Source organism: Monodelphis domestica, chromosome 2, assembly GCF_027887165.1.
Source record: "Monodelphis domestica isolate mMonDom1 chromosome 2, mMonDom1.pri, whole genome shotgun sequence".
Lineage (NCBI taxonomy): Eukaryota > Metazoa > Chordata > Mammalia > Didelphimorphia > Didelphidae > Monodelphis > Monodelphis domestica.
This window is the reverse complement of record NC_077228.1, coordinates 59,042,857-59,060,198: the sequence shown is the minus strand read 5'-3', so window position 1 is coordinate 59,060,198 and position 17,342 is coordinate 59,042,857. Positions and strand designations below refer to the sequence as shown.

General features: G+C 37.2%; 1 protein-coding gene and 1 long non-coding RNA gene across 2 annotated transcripts in view; one reads left to right on the top strand and one right to left on the bottom strand.

Annotated features, from left to right (window-relative positions):
* LMX1A (LIM homeobox transcription factor 1 alpha) overlaps nucleotides 1-17,342 on the top strand; it is a 193,692-nt gene that overhangs the window by 136,547 nt on the left and 39,803 nt on the right. The window contains exon 4 of the mRNA XM_001363575.3: nucleotides 3,162-3,394. Within this exon, the coding sequence (XP_001363612.1) occupies nucleotides 3,162-3,394 (233 nt within the window). The remainder of the gene's footprint in view (nucleotides 1-3,161; nucleotides 3,395-17,342) is intronic.
* Nucleotides 3,884-7,216, bottom strand: LOC103099776 (uncharacterized). Its single transcript, XR_008916090.1, has 3 exons — nucleotides 6,861-7,216; nucleotides 5,524-5,754; nucleotides 3,884-4,404 (listed from the first exon to the last, which is right to left on the bottom strand). It is a non-coding gene; the product is annotated as an uncharacterized LOC103099776 (long non-coding RNA).

The following is a 17,342-nucleotide window of genomic DNA, read 5'->3' as shown; positions in this document are numbered from 1 at the left end:
TTGACTCTCTGGGAGCGTTTGTCCTGAGTGTGTTTCACAGTTCATTCCAGAGGAAGGGGAGGAGAAGGAGGGTCCAGGGACAAAGGGACTTTGGCTGGCTACTGGAAAGGGGTCTGATTAGTTTGCTCAGGTTGGAAGACATGAATAGAGTCCCAACACACAAGAGATGATGTATATATGTGTGTGTATTGGTCCAAAACAAAGCATACAGCCTTAGGGTTGGGGAGGGAGAGGCATATGCCCAGGGGTCTGATGTGCCAAGGCATTATGAAGAAACTCACCCTCAGTCACCACTCTGTAAAAGGTAGGGGAAGGTATCAGGAGTTGACTGTGCGGTACAGGAGAAGGAATTGCAGGACAAATACATTCTAGCTGTGTGACCCTAGGTAAGTCACTGGGACTCTCTAATTCATTTCCCCCCTCTGTAATATATGAATAATGAACACATTACATGGATCACAAGATTAATTTTAAATCTTAAACTGTTTCATTAATGTGGGACCCCTAAACCCACCCTCATGTTAGGAAAGAAAGCTCTTCATTGCTATCACCACCACCTCTGCTCCCCAACAGCCCTCTTACTTTCTGGAGATAAGGAGAAAAGATCAGAGATGGAATATACAGATATTTCCCTGTGACCTTGAGTAGGGCTCTTACTGATATATGAGGGATAAGTGCCAGAGACACTGCCTATGTGATTGAGTGTCTGGTTGTGATATAAGGATCTGGAGATATCATCATTTCAATCCTTCAAATTCGCTGGCAGGTGCAATGATGCTTCTGCCAGACTGGCCTCTGTTGGGGGTGTGTGTGTGTGTGTGGGATCATTCTTGGGAAGGAGCCTTGGAAGGCTTGCTTGCTCATTCCCCCCTCCATGCCTTTGCTCATCATTCTGCTCCCCTGGAATGCCTTTCTTCCTTCTCTCTGCTGTTGCATCATGAACACTTTTTCCCTACCCCTTCTCTGTCCTTAAAATTCCCCTTAATTGGGAAGTTTCCCAGGTGAAGTCCACCTCACTCTGATCACTCCATAAATTCTCTATTTTCTCAATACTTAATTAATTTAGAATCAGAAAATCAGATTCTTGGAAGTAGAAAAGGACTTAGAGCAAACAACTATTCTTGGTTTGTACTATTGAGAGCACTGGATTCAGGGGTCAAGAAGGCTATAATTCCATTCTGGTCTGTAACATTTACTAGATGCATGACTGCTCTATCTGACCTGTCCATACCCTCTGGTCCCTCCTCTCTTCTGTCATCCAGCAGGATATAGAGTGAGATGAGTGTGCCTTCTTTGTTTAAAATGCATTTTTCAGACACCCAATTGCTACAACATCTATCTCCAAATCCAAAGGTTCTTGACAGTCATTCGTGCTTCTACAAGATAAGATGAGAAGTCAGAAATATTCTACCATGAATCCTAACTACTCTATGAGTTTCTGTGATTCTGAGAATAGAAGATAGGAGTGGGGTACATTACTGAAATCTATAAATCAATGAAAATAAAATCAATAATTATTTGAGCATCTTATTGTGTGATCTATACCATTGTTGGCATTTCTTCTACTACAATCACAAGGCAGAATATGCTAAATTGAGTCTATAGTTAGGCTAAAAAATGACAAGCACACATAATAAATATCTTAACAATTCATGATAGGGGAAATCAATTCAGGCTGGTATGACCAAGGAATGTTTTTACTGAAGAAGTAAGGATAATTCTGAATCTTGAAAGATGAATAGAAGTTGTTTAGGAAGAAAGGAGAGGTGGAGACATTCTAAGTGGGTGGCTCTATAGGTCTAAAAGAATGGAGTTATAGATAGTGATTTGTGTATGTGAGTTTTATCTCCCTATTGGACTCCATGAGAGCAAAAATTATGTGCCTTCTAACTTTGTATGATGCTTAACAGAATGCTCTGCACATAACAGCATTTAATAAATGTATAATGAATCTATTAATTGAACAAATGTTGAGTGACTATTAATAAACATTTACTGTGCCTATCATGTGATAGGTAGGAAAGCTAAGTGGTGTATGAATAGGACACTGAGCCTGGGGTTAGGAACATCTGAGTTCAAATCTAGCCATAGACACTTGTTAGCTGTGTGACTTTGGGCAATACATTTAACCCTATTTGACTCAGTTCATCATCTGTAAAATGGGGACACACTGGAGAAAGAAACTGCAATCTACTTCAGTATCTTTGCCAAGAAAACCAATACATGGGGTCACATAGAGTAGGACATGACTGAACAACAACAATGTACCAGGCACTGTATAAGTGCTGGACATAAAAAAAGAAGAAAAAGACAGTCCCTTCCCTTCAGGAACTTCCAGTCTATTGGAAGAGACAATATGCATATAAATCTATATGAAATAAGGTTCACAATGCAAATGGAATTGGAAAGCACATAACCTGTTCCAGTAATAGGAAGTAAAAAAAAACTGGCTTATGAATTTTAAAAAAATATACCAATACAGTGGAGGACAAGTCTAAATGAATTATTTAAGGTAAAGATAGGTTGACAACAGACTGGTGAAGCCCTTGAAATCCTTTGGTTACATTATTACCTTATTGGGACATTTTATCAAATCCCACCCATTCTCCACACAATCCTGTCTTTGTCATCCTCAGTCCTTTCTTCCCTTATTTCCCTTACACCTCTTCTCTCTGCTGCTTCTGATCCACTGTAGCCCTTAATCAAAGCCCAAAGAGAAGGACTGAATTAGGGAAAAGGCAGCCTGAAATATTAATGGGATATATGCTATTTTATATTGTTATTGATTTGAAATACTTTAATAATGGAAGAAATATTTCTATTTTAATTATTACACTGATAAAAAAGAGTTGAGTTTCAGCTTATCTTCCTCCTAAAAATATGCCTGAATAGATTATCATTCTAAATCTGGCCACTGATTTGAACTCATCACTTTTCAGTCCACCTCCAAGTTAATGCAATTCTATTCAATTACCTCAGACTAGTGCTAACAGCTGGAATAAACCAATTTTAAATTTCTGCATGCCAAGGAGCCATTTGGGTTTTTAGGAAGTTGACCCAGATGGCTCTAATCTCAATAAGACTTTTTAATTGGGACTAGTTTAGGGGGAAGAGTCCCAGAGTTCTCTCAGTCTCAGAGTCCTTCGTTTCTCTCCTTCCAGGCTGTTTGCTGTCAAATGTGGTGGCTGTTTTGAAGCCATCGCACCTAATGAGTTTGTCATGAGGGCCCAGAAAAGTGTTTACCATCTGAGCTGCTTCTGCTGCTGCGTCTGTGAGCGTCAACTCCAAAAGGGAGATGAGTTTGTCCTGAAAGAGGGGCAGCTGCTCTGCAAGGGTGACTATGAGAAGGAGCGAGAACTGCTGAGCTTGGTGAGCCCGGTGGCTTCTGACTCTGGTAAGTGCATGAATGGGAGTGAAAATGGGAATGGGAAGGAGATAGGTTGGTTGTATATCTTGGGCAAAGGAGTCAGGAGCCCTGGGCTCTTCTATTGCATGATCTAGAAACTCAGTGTGTAACTAGGGCACAACTTATTTTCTTTATTCTTCAATTTCTCATCCTTAAAATCTGGAGAATTCTATCTAGTCAGATTCATGTATTTTTTGGGGGAATATAATTGGAAAGTTGTTTTTTTCCCTTCATCTCCATCTCTCCTAGATCAATAATGATCCTTTACTGTCCCTGAAGAGAGGTAAAAAGAAGGGAGGCTTTAATGCAAAGTAGAAAGAGCAGTGACCAGAGTCCTAGAACAAGTTTTACCTTCTCAGAAGAAACAGAATGAACATTTTTTCCCAAAATCTTATTGGAAAGGTAGAATTGATAGTACTTGGCAAAAGATTTAATGCAGAGGGTGAGAGAGAGTAGAGTCAAGGATGATACCTGGGTTATAAATCCTCATTGACCTGAAGGATAGTGATGCTTTATAGAATCACATAAAAGTTAAGGGTCGTAAGATGAATTCTCAAAGATCATTTTCTAGGTTCACATCCTCCTATGCAAAAATCTTTAACTGGAGGTCCATTGCTTGTATGAGGTAGTCATTTGCTTCTACTTTTTTCCAATTCTTAAAGGTCTATGTCATATTGTGGGAATATGAAAAAAAATGATCACACCATCAACATGAACATGCAATTCTGATTAGACACAAATATGGGAAAATGATGAGCATCCTTTGGTTTCAGCTTCTAAATGGATGTTGCATGGTGATGTGTTCCAGAGGTCATTATCACTCATTAACAAAGGCTGACAAGAGCAGTCCCTTCATGGTGGTTTTGTTGTTTTTTTTTTTAATAGAGAAGGTAGTTTAAGAAGTAGCCATAAGATGTGGAATTGAGAAAGCTTGAGTTTGAATATTGTGTCCCTACTTGACAATTATGTGACCACACATGTGATTTAGATCTTCTCATCTGTAAAATGGCAATAAGAGTAACTCTTTCAGAAAGCTATTGTAAAAACCAAAAAAGATTTATATATATATATGCATTTATATATACAATATATATTCACAAAGCTATTGTAAAAACCAAATAAGATTTATTTATATGCATATACATATACACACAGTATATATACACATTATATATACACAAAAGTATATGCACTCATGTATGTAAACACATTATATATATACACACAGACACACGTGTGTCTTAGTAAAGTTTTAACCTTTAATTCCTATATATGGAACTGATACTTTTGGGACACCTTATATATCACTTTTTATAGGACAACTACTATTATAATTGTTTTATGATTGCAAGCCCCAATTGCTTTTCTCCAAAAAAGGTCATGAGGTACAGATTTGCTCATATATCTGTTTCCACTTGAAGGTTTATAATGCATTTCCCAGTCCCTAAAACAATTTTTTAAAAATTATAATCTAATCTAAAAATATAATCTAATAATCTAAAAATTATAATATAAAAATATAATAAAAATTATAAAAATAAAAAATTATAAAAATATAATAAGTCAGAAGAATGGTAAGGGCTAGGTGATGGGGGTTAAGTGATTGGTCCAGACTTATATAACTAGAAAGGTTGGGAAATCTGGCTGAAGCCAGATTTGAACCCCAAGACCCCCCATCTTTAGGTGTGGCTCTCTCTCAATTCACTGAGCCATCTAGTAGCATCACCCACAACAACCTTTTGAAATAGTATGTAAAAATATTATTATTCCCAGTTTAGATATGGGAAAACTGAGACCCAGAGAGCTTTGTGACTTACACAAACTTACATGGCTTGTTCCAGTGGTATAAATAGTATCTTCCTGGATATAATTAACATGGAGACATAATAGTAGCTTGAAAGTCTGTCATATGGAAGAGGGATTATAATTATTCTGTCTGGCCCAAAAGGCAAGGGCTAATAATTGAATGTTACAGAGAGGAAAACTATAGCTCAAATAGAAGGGAGAATTTTCTAATAGTACTGTGTAGAAGTGGAATGTACTATCCTGTGATAGGACTGGACAGAGACAAGGAGTTAGTAGGGAAATTTTATTCTTTATTGGTTGAGGTTACTAACCAGAGGCTGAATGAGTGTGCCAATAGACTGGATTCATGATCTGTATAGGGGTTTGTCTAGATGACTTCTTGGATTCCTTCCACCTCTATGATTCGAAGGGTCAAAACCAGCTTGTTCTCTCTGAGTTCCTCCATGCTTCCCACAGACACCTTCCAAAAATCACCTTTTGTTTCTTTTGTCCTTTAGCTGAACTTGATGCCCATTACCCCATCTTATCCTTCTCTCTAATATCTGTGACAGAAAAAAAAAGTATCTCATTATTGTCTGAGTTATTCAAGCAATGTCTAGAATAATTTCTTTAACCTGGGACACTAATTTTTGCTTAAGATGGTGTATTCTCTGAAAACCATGTTGTATGAGGTATCAAGGAAATCTGTAGTCTTTAGCATGAAGAAAACTAAAAAGAAAAACACATCTCTTTTTAAAAAGAAACTTTATTTTCCCAATTACATGTAATAACAATTTTCAACATATATTTTATGAAATCATAAGAACCAAATTGTCTTCCTTCCTCCTTTCCCTTTGCCCTTCAGGAGCATGCCATTTCTTTGAAAAGGCTTTGAAAAGTCATGATCATACTTGTCAAACAATGGAACCAACTGCCCCAGGAAGTACAAAGTCCCTTCTCATCAGAAAGGTCCATATAAACACTGGGTATCAGATCTCTGAGGAAAGCCATTATCCTGCTTTCACATTTGTATCTATAGCACCTAGAAAACATAATGCCTAACATATAACAAGCATTTAATGAGTGGTTATTGGACATCTCCCTCCTGGAGAAACAGCAGCATATTCTACTAGAAGGGGAGGTCGACATGAAGTCAGACAATTTGACTTCAAATACCACCTCTGACATGTAATTTCTGTGTGACCCTGGAAAGGGCAAGTTACTTTTTGAGGTCTTGGTTTCTTTACTTGTAAAATGAAGAGACTGGATTAGGGTCCCTTTCTGCTCTAAGATTCTAATGATGCTAAGGGAACTGATAAAAATTAGTTGTCTTATATTAGATGATAATATAATCTATAATGATAGATCATATTAAATAGATCTTTGAAATCTCTTCCAATTTTGCAATTCCATGCAATTTTTTGTTGTGGAAAAGCCAATATTTCAATCTCTCCTCCAGACAGCTTCCAAAATGATATCCCTAAATATATGCCATTCCCCTCCCCAATAACCTTTCTAGACATATATACATATACATTTTTAGCATTTAAATACACATCTCTAGTTTTGCAGTCTTATTACAAATTGCTCATCCTTCACATAGTCTATAGCTCAGCCAAACTGGTTTTGTTGCTCTGATCACAAGGTATTCCATCTCTCATTTTCACACCTTTGTACAGCCACCATGGCTGTAAGGCATTCCCTCCTCACCAAAACCTCTTAGAATCTCTAGGTTCTTTCAAAACTCAACTTAGTGCTTCCTCCTACATGAGAGATTTTCTTGGAAACTTTCATGGCCCCCTTCCCAACTGCTAGTATTTCTTTCTACATAACTTAAATTTACTTGTATATAATATATTGTTGCTCAGTTGTTTCAGTCCTGTCTGACTCTTTGTGATGTCATTTGGGCAAAGATACTGCAGTGATTTGCCATTTCTTTCCCCAGCTCATTTTATAGATGAGGAAACTGAGGCAAGCAGGGTCAAATGATTTGACCAGGGTCACACAGTTTGTAAGTATCTGAATCCAGATTTGAACTCAGGAAGATGAATGTCTTCCTGACTCCAGGCTGATCTTTCTCCACATTGGGCCACATAGCTGCCCATGTATATATGCTTTTGATCTCAATAGAAAAGTTTTTGGTGGAAGAGACCATTTAAGTTTATTTTATTGTATCTCTAGTGCCACAATACCTGGATTAATAAGTATTTGTTGATTGATGGATCTGGTATCAACGAGACAAAGTTTAAAAGTTGCCTAGGCTACCTACCAATTCCTTTTTCTAGTCTTTATCGTCCTGATCAACAATATGAAGGGGTTGGACTAGAAGACCCCTAACATCCATTTTAGCTCTTAATCATATGATATGCACATCAAATTTGAAGATACTAATTTAGTAGGACAGCTGGCATACCAGATGACAGAATCAGAATTTTCCTTTTATCTTTTGAGCTTGGATCTCCCTATTTCACCCAGGATAGAAGTCAGTAGCACTTATGGACTTGTTTCTACTACTGCTTGGCCCAGATGTTTTCACCTGTTACATTTCTGAACTGGGTTGATTCTCCTCTCATGATTTTTCCTTTTCCCTGTCCCCTTCCTGGGATCTTATCATGTGGATGTTGGACTTTAGTGTGGACCCCTGATTGACTTTAGCCCTATTATATATACTTCAGTACTCCTAAGCTAAAACGTTTTACCAATCTCAGCCTTCCTAGAAGCAGGAATTATATGTGAATTCCACCATGCTGGGCTAAGATCAAAATTAAAAAAGATCTTGCTGGACCAGAATATTAAGTCAAATCTAATCAGATAAAATTTCAATAGGCCAAATGTAAAATATAGTTTCTGTTCAGAAATAAACTTTGCAAATATAGAATGGCAGGGGGACACCTAGGTAGCTCAGCAGATTGAGAATCAGGCATAGAGATGGGAAGTCCTAGGTTCAAATATGGCCTCAGACATGTTCTGCAAGTCACTTAATCCCCATTGCCTAGTTCTTATTGCTCTTCTACCTTGGAACCAATACACAATATTGATTAGATGGTGGAAGGTAAAGATTAAAAAACCAGTGTAGAATGGCAGAGAAACAAGAAGACAAGAAAACAAAAAGGTGTAAGGATTGCAGTAGAATGCAAGCTTTGTATGGGTCACTATAAATCCAACTGTGGTCTTATCCTCCATTGAAAGATTTAACTTCCAGGATAAGGCAGTAACAGTATTGTTATAATATGGTTAGATCACATTTCAAATATTATATTTTATTAGGAAAGACTCTAATAAGTGACAGTGCCATCATAGTCTGTTTAAATCACATCTAGAATATTGTGTTTTGTTGGCAAGGGCACTGATATGCTGGACAATATTGAGAGGAGATTAACTGGAATGGTATCAAGGTCTCAAGTTCATGGTGAATGACATTCTGCTGAAAAAAAAAACTGGGATGTCTAGCTTGGAAAAAAGAAGCCTTCTATGATAGCCATCTTCAAGCATTTAAAGGAGCACCACCTGAGAGGTGATTATGTTTGTCCTGCTGGGTCCTGGATGATGGGATCCAGAGCAATGAATGAAAGTTACAAAAAGATGAATTTAGCCTCCATATAAGGAATCACTCATTATCAGAGTTAAGCAAACATCAAATGGGATACCTTTTTGGAGGTCTTTGAGCAAAGACTAGAGGACATCTCTTCAAATGTCTTGTAGAGAGATTGATTTTTCAGGTATGGCTTGGATTCCACAGACCCTCCACAGCCCTTCAAACTGTGGAATTTTGCCATTTTGTGACTGTATAATCCTGGCAGGACTGAGAACAGATTCTAGGCACTTGCCCATTGTTGATCTGCTGTTCTTTTATTCTTGGGTCTGTGCTTTGCCTGTGGTCTTGAGGCAAAATCATTAAAGTCGTGATGGATTCTGTAGCCAACATCAGAAAACTTCCAACAAGCTGGCTGGCAAATCCTCCCGTTGCCAGGGTTACTAAGGAAAGCATCTAGGCCTGCTCCCTCCCTTCCTAGAAGGAAAACAATAGGAATAATAGCTCATGTTTATATAGCACTTTAAAGTTTACAAAAACCTTTCCTCACAACAACCCTGTGAAGTAGATAGTAGAGGGATTATCCCCATCTTACATATAAAGAAACCCAGTCTCCAAGAGGTTAAGTGTCTAGCTCAGTGTCACCCAGCAATAAGTAGCAAAGGTGGGATTTGAACCTCCGTCTCTCATGACCCCGAGTCCACAGCTCTTTCTTCTACACTATTCTCTGTCTCTGAAACAGCCCTAGGATGATAGCCTTCTCTAAAGAGGCAGCATGTTATTTGACATCATTTGAAGGGACTTAAATCTAGGAAACCTGGATTCACATCAGGTTTCAGGCAATTACAAGTCATGTGACTGGTCAATTGACAAATAAACCTTTTTGAGCTTGTTTCTCCATCTGTAAAATGGGGATAATAATTCTTGTGCTTCCTATCCCAGAGGGCAATGGAGAAGAAAACATTTTCTAAACCTGAAAGTGCTATATGAATGTGTCATTGTTACCAAGTGACCATTTCTTTCTTTTCTGAGCACTCATCTGAGCACATTTCATTAATAATCAAGTCTAATATTTTACCAGGAATCAATAGTAAGCCCACACGGCTAGACTATAACCTTCTTTTTGGAACCTTCTTCCATAATACATAAAATCAAATCCTTTCTCCTTTTCCTCTACAGAGCCAGCTGTTCACTTTTTCTCCATTCCTGTGCATTAAAGGAATGAATTGAGTTCCAAATACCTAGCTAGATGAAATCAATTAACTTACAGCTTTATATTATGATTTGTTCAAACGTCTTTGCTGGCCATACCTAGCTCATCATTCTGGAGTTGCCAGAAGTAGATAGGAGACAGGAATATTGTCATCAACATTTCCAGATTACTTAAGTAATCATAGAATTCAGCCATTATTAAAAAAACATTTTGTTGGATTTGTACTAAGGATCTTTGTATTCTTTCTACTAGGTGTGCTAGAAAGTACAAAGATGAGAGAAAAATAGTCTTCATCTTTATTGGCTATTGTGAATATCGTCCTGTGCTAAACACCAGTGGGGACAGAAAGTTTAGATATCTGTCTTTCAGGAACTTATACACTAGTTAGAGAGTGGCACCAAAGTTATTAATAACATGTAATCTTATGTGATAATTACATTAAAGGATCACAATAAAGTGCTATAAAATGTCTTCAGGGAAAGGTTGTTATCAACTCTGAAGTGCTCACTTATAGTTTGGTCTCATTTTAATTCCCATATTATACTCCTCTACTCCATCATGATTATATAGAGAAATAATCATTCCTTTGATCTTGCCATCACCCACTGGTATTCTATTCCATGTTCATAGATCCTTAATATTTCTTTTTTTATCATTCTAACTTTCCCTTTGCCTTAGGACATCCAACCCTGTTTTTTTGTCCTCTCCATGATTCTCCTCATTTCACATCACTCAGATATTTTTCCTTCCAAACTATCTATCTCTTCCTTAACTACAATTTCATATGAAGAGATCATCCCTCTTTTTTTCAAGGTCAAAATTTTGACATGCACCCCCAATTGAATCCCTTCTCATCATCTCATCTTCATCTCTATATTGCCCCCACAATCATCCCCACTCTCTTATATTCAATTTCTTCACACCTATTGGGTATTTCACTGATGCCTACAAACAAGGTCATGTTTTTCCTCTCCTCAAAAAACCCTCACTTGATCCCATGCTCCCCACTTGCTTTCTTACTATATATCTCCTTTCCTTCTTGGAAAAGTCATGGATGCTACATATTTCTACTTCCACTCTTCTCAATCTTCAAAAACCCTCTCCAATCTTGATTTCAATCTCATTGTTCAACAGCCCTCTTCAAGGTCACCAATTACTTCTTAATTGTCAGATCTAATGACCTTTTCTCAAATATCATTCTTCTTGACCTTTCTGCATCTTTTGACATTATTGATGATCTTCTTTTTTCCTGGATATTCTTTGCTCTCAAAGTTTTCATGACACAACTGTCATCTAGATTTGTATCTATTTGTCCAACCACTGCTTTTTAGTCTCCTTTTCTTGATTTTCATCTAGGTCAGACTCATTAACTCCCTGTGAACCACTAAGCCATATCTTGTGCCTTCTTTTCTCTTAGATATATAGATTCTCTCTTGGTAATTTCATCAGCTATCATAGGTTCGATTACTGTTTCTTGGTTGATAATTCTTATATATATATATGAAAACAGTTATAATCTCTCTATTGAGTTTGACTGCCTGTTGAATATTTTGAAATGGACATTTCACAGGTACCTCAAACTTAAGAGCTAAAAAAAATGCTCTAATTTTTCAAAACACCCTCCTCTTCATACCAGGGATGCAGGGCTGGTTCAACATTAGGAAAACCATCCACATAATTGACCACATCAACAAGCAAACTAGCAAGAATCACATGATTATTTCAATAGATGCAGAAAAAGCCTTTGATAAAATACAACACCCATTCCTATTAAAAACACTAGAAAGCATAGGAATAGAAGGGTCATTCCTAAAAATAATAAACAGTATATATCTAAAACCAACAGCTAATATCATCTGCAATGGGGATAAACTAGATGCATTCCCAATAAGATCAGGAGTGAAACAAGGATGCCCATTATCACCTCTACTATTTGACATTGTACTAGAAACACTAGCAGTAGCAATTAGAGAAGATAAAGGAATTGAAGGCATCAAAATAGGCAAGGAGGAGACCAAGTTATCACTCTTTGCGGATGACATGATGGTCTACTTAAAGAATCCTAGAGATTCAACCAAAAAGCTAATTGAAATAATCAACAACTTTAGCAAAGTTGCAGGATACAAAATAAACCCACATAAATCATCAGCTTTTCTATATATCTCCAACACAGCTCAGCAGCAAGAACTAGAAAGAGAAATCCCATTCAAAATCACCTTAGACAAAATAAAATACCTAGGAATCTACCTCCCAAGACAAACACAGGAACTATATGAACACAACTACAAAACACTCGCCACACAACTAAAACTAGACTTGAACAAATGGAAAAACATTAACTGCTCATGGATAGGACGAGCCAATATAATAAAAATGACCATCCTACCCAAACTTATTTATCTATTTAGTGCCATACCCATTGAACTACCAAAATACTTCTTCACTGATTTAGAAAAAACCATAACAAAGTTCATTTGGAAGAACAAAAGATCAAGGATATCCAGGGAAATAATGAAAAAAAACACATATGATGGGGGCCTTGCAGTCCCTGACCTAAAACTATATTACAAAGCAGCAGTCATCAAAACAATTTGGTACTGGCTAAGAAACAGAAAGGAAGATCAGTGGAATAGACTGGGGGAAAGCGACCTCAGCAAGACAGTATACGATAAACCCAAAGATCCCAGCTTTTGGGACAAAAATCCACTATTCGATAAAAACTGCTGGGAAAATTGGAAGACAGTGTGGGAGAGACTAGGAATAGATCAACACCTCACACCCTACACCAAGATAAATTCAAAATGGGTGAGTGACTTAAACATAAAGAAGGAAACCATAAGTAAATTGGGTAAACACAGAATAGTATACATGTCAGACCTTTGGGAGGGGAAAGGCTTTAAAACCAAGCAAGATATAGAAAGAATCACAAAATGTAAAATAAATAATTTTGACTACATCAAACTAAAAAGCTTTTGTACAAACAAAACCAATATAACTAAAATCAGAAGGGAAACAACAAATTGGGAAAAAATCTTCATAGAAACCTCTGACAAAGGTTTAATTACTCATATTTATAAAGAGCTAAATCAATTGTACACAAAATCAAGCCATTCTCCAATTGATAAATGGGCAAGGGAAATGGATAGGCAGTTCTCAGATAAAGAAATCAAAACTATTAACAAGCACATGAAGAAGTGTTCTACATCTCTTATAATCAGAGAGATGCAAATCAAAACAACTCTGAGGTATCACCTCACACCTAGCAGATTGGCTAACATAACAGCAAAGGAAAGTAATGAATGCTGGAGGGGATGTGGCAAAATAGGGACATTAATTCATTGCTGGTGGAGCTGTGAACTGATCCAACCATTCTGGAGGGCAATTTGGAACTATGCCCAAAGGGTGCTAAAAGAATATCTACCCTTTGACCCAGCCATAGCACTGCTGGGTCTGTACCCCAAAGAGATAATGGACACAAAGACTTGTACAAAAATATTCATAGCTGCTCTCTTTGTGGTGGCCAAAAATTGGAAAATGAGGGGATGCCCTTCAATTGGGGAATGGCTGAACAAACTGTGGTATATGTTGGTGATGGAGTACTATTGTGCTAAAAGGAATAATAAAGTGGAGAAGTTCCATGGAGACTGGAACAACCTCCAGGAAGTGATGCAGAGCGAGAGGAGCAGAACCAGGAGAACATTGTACACAGAGACAAACACACTGTGGTATCATCGAACGTAATGGACTTCTCCATTAGTGGTGGTGTAATGTCCCTGAACAACTTGCAGGGACCCAGGAGAAAAAAAAAACACCATTCATAAGCAAAGGATAAACTATGGGAGTGGAAACACCGAGAAAAAGCAACTGCCTGAATACAGAGGTTGAGGGGACATGACAGAGGATAGACTCTAAATGAACACTCTAATGCAAATACTATCAACAAAGCAATGGGTTCAAATCAAGAAAACATCTAATGCCCAGTGGACTTACGCGTTGGCTATGGGGGGTAGGGGGGGGGAGGAAAAGAAAATGATCTATGTCTTTAACGAATAATGCTTGGAAATGACCAAATAAAATATATTAATTAAAAAAAAAAACACCCTCCTCTATTTCCAACTTTGCTGTTACTCCTGAGGGTACCACCATTTTCGAGTTCATCAAAGCTCCCCAACTTAGTTGCCTCCTCAACTTCTCATTTTCAAGTCTCTCCCCACTCCAACCATCTACCACTAGGCTGCCAAGGTGGTTAACCTAAACATATAGTTCTGATCATGTCCTTTCCCCCTTGCTCAATGAAATCTAGTGCCTCTCTATTATTATTTTCAGGATTCAACATAAACTTCTCTGTTTTATATTTAAATATGTTATGGCCAAGACCCTTTCTATCTTTCTATTCATATACTTTATTCTGCTCCATGGACTTTGTGATCCAGCTATACTTGGCTACTTGCTATTCCTTATACTTTATACCTTATCTCCTGTTTCCATGCCTTGTACTAACTGTGTCCTATGGCTAGGATGCTCTGCCCCCTCACCATTGCTTCTTATTTGTCCTGCCTTCCTTCATGACTTAACTTAAATCTCACCTTCTGCATCCCAGCTTCTAGGGCAAGGATTTCTAACCTTTTTTGCCATAGAATTGGTCATAGGTGTCCTCAGAATAATGTTTCTAAATACATAAGATAAAATATATAGAATTAAGAAGGGAAACAATTTTATTGAAATAACATAAAAATAAATTCACAGTCTCTAGGTTAAGAACTTATATAAGTTCTTTCCCTTTAATGTTGCCTTCTATCCATCCATCCATACTCTCTCTGTCTCTTTTTGTCTCTCTGTCTGTCTGTCTGTCTATCTCTCTCTCTTTCTCCATAAACACACATATGTGGCATGTGTGTGTCTTTTATGTACCTAGTTATTTCAATGTTGTACCCTCCCATTCAAATGTAAGTTCCTGGAGGGCAGAGACTATTTTGCCTTTCTTTGTACCCCCACTGCCTAGCTCAGTGCCTCCACAAAGAAAACAAAATAATGTTTGTTGACTGACTAGTAGACAAGACCAGATAATATACAAATAGCTTCAATATAGGAATATGAGAAATACAAAGCAAAAGTTAAAAATTAGAGATTCAAAGAAGGAGTTGCTGCTTCCTTCTGGGATAGTGGAGGACTTGGAGAAGAACTTTAAGGGCCTCCATGGAGGATAAATATTTCAATAGGATCAAAAGGGTGGAGTGGCCTATAAAAGTTCAGGAGAGATTGTTAGCAAAGGCATGGATAAAAGAAATGGCAAGATTAGAACTGAGAATGATAATCAATTCATTTTGGCTGAATGGAAGAAATTATGAAAGGCAGTAATTTAAGCTTGCCCAAATGACTTCTTGATATTCAAAATTACTGCCATGGAACAGAACAAATCTAACTCACCTTTGTAGGGATCTAATCCATGACTTTGACCTCAGTAGCATCATCCTCTAATCAAATGTGTTAACCAGGAAGAGGTGATGAATCCCTTGCTATCAAAAAGCATGGGAAAATTTGATTGCATATATTGCATTTTGCATTCTGACTTAGACTTCATAAATCAGGTTTCATAAAGCCAACTAATATATTATCTAAGAGATTTGAATACTTCTCTTGCCAGGCTAGGGTGACTATTTTGAACAAGTAATCTCAGCAAAGAGGGAAAAAATATCTATCTCCAAATGCCCTAAGTCCTGGAGTCAATGGAGAAAGATAACCTCTAAAGGCTTCAGAATACAATTTGTAGGTTTGGAAAGTGTATGTTTGAAGAAGGTTCAAATGATGGTGGACTGTATATTTATATGTCTTATTAAGGATTGGAGGTGAACCAGGTTATTGCTTTCTCTGACTACTTCAGTGATGGATGTCAAAAAAGTACATAGATAGCTAAATAAAGTCAGAGCTAATCTAACCCTTTACCCTCTGTAGACCTTCCTGTAATAACCAAGAAGTAAAAAGTTGAGGGAAAGAAAAGCCAGGTCTACATTTCAAGGACCAGGTACACATCTCTATTTGCCTAGTGATGCTGGCATATTAACCCATGATAGTAGCATGTACTTGGCATGATATCATGATAATAGGAGACTACTATTGTGAATGTGTGCCAAGCATGATCAAAGGGAATGCTGAGAGACCTGTACATCAACTGCAGACCACTGAAAAAGGAAAATCAAGTGTAGAAAATGAATGTGCAATTGAACCAATTAATCAATTGTTGGATAAATTGCATTATATTTGACATGGCAAGGCATATGGATGAAGATTACAGTATAAAAATCTAAAGTAATATGATTGATAAAACACCCTTCAACATTTCAATAGATTTGGGATTACTTAGATCTAGGTACTCTTTCCATTAAAACAGATAATATTCCATCACTATCTTCTTATCCTGTGGAATTCACCCAACCCGCCCCATAGTTCTTCCAGAAAAGAGGTACCCCTCTAGAAACTTTCCACTATGTTATAACTTTCCAAGTTATGCTATAAGTACCAGTGCCTCCAGCCAACTCTTTTATGTCTTTTAAATCTCATCATACTAGTTTTGATCTCAGTTGAACTGTCTAATTTTATGAGGAATTCTACCTTCCCCATCTGATATGTTAGTTATACCTCTCAGTTTTTGTCATCTGGAAATCTTATGATCACAAAATTCCTTTTTCTACAGTTGCAAATGTATCTAATTGCTTTGTCATTTGGCTTAATTATTCTTTTCTTGTCTATGAGGAAATCATGAAAGAATTGCTGAAAGTTTGACTGTATGCAAAAGAGCCACTTAGAGTTGGGGAGGTAAGATAATTATCATTGAAAAAGTAATCAGTGAAAATGTATCAGTAAGAGGGTAAATGATAGTTAACAATGACTATTATTGTGAAATGCCTATCCTATAGGAGATATGATGGGGAGAAATAATTTCCTATTTAATAGGGTCACAGAAGACTTCATGGAAGATTTACAGTTAAGTGGGGTATTAAAAGATGACTCTCGCTAGAATAATTGTAGAAGAACATGAGGAAACAAAGATAAGAGGAATGATATGAATGGAAGCACTAAAGTTAGTGAAGCTCAAGGTATTAGGTGACTTTGGAACATTTGGCTCTCTAAAGGAAGGACCCGTTATCCTGATTATATCTTCATCCATATACTAATGAGCTCTTTGGTCTGACTGGAAGAATCCTATTTTCCTATGTCATACAGGAGAAGGAAGAGATAGGGTTTATCTTGAATACCAACTGTAAAATAATAACAGCTCTTATAACATGCTGACTTTTACATATGAAGATAATACAATTAATTCACTAATGCTTTAGGCAATTTCATGGTTATGGATTTCTACTGATTGATCTCAACACTCTAGTTTTCCTGGTGACTATCTGACCTGT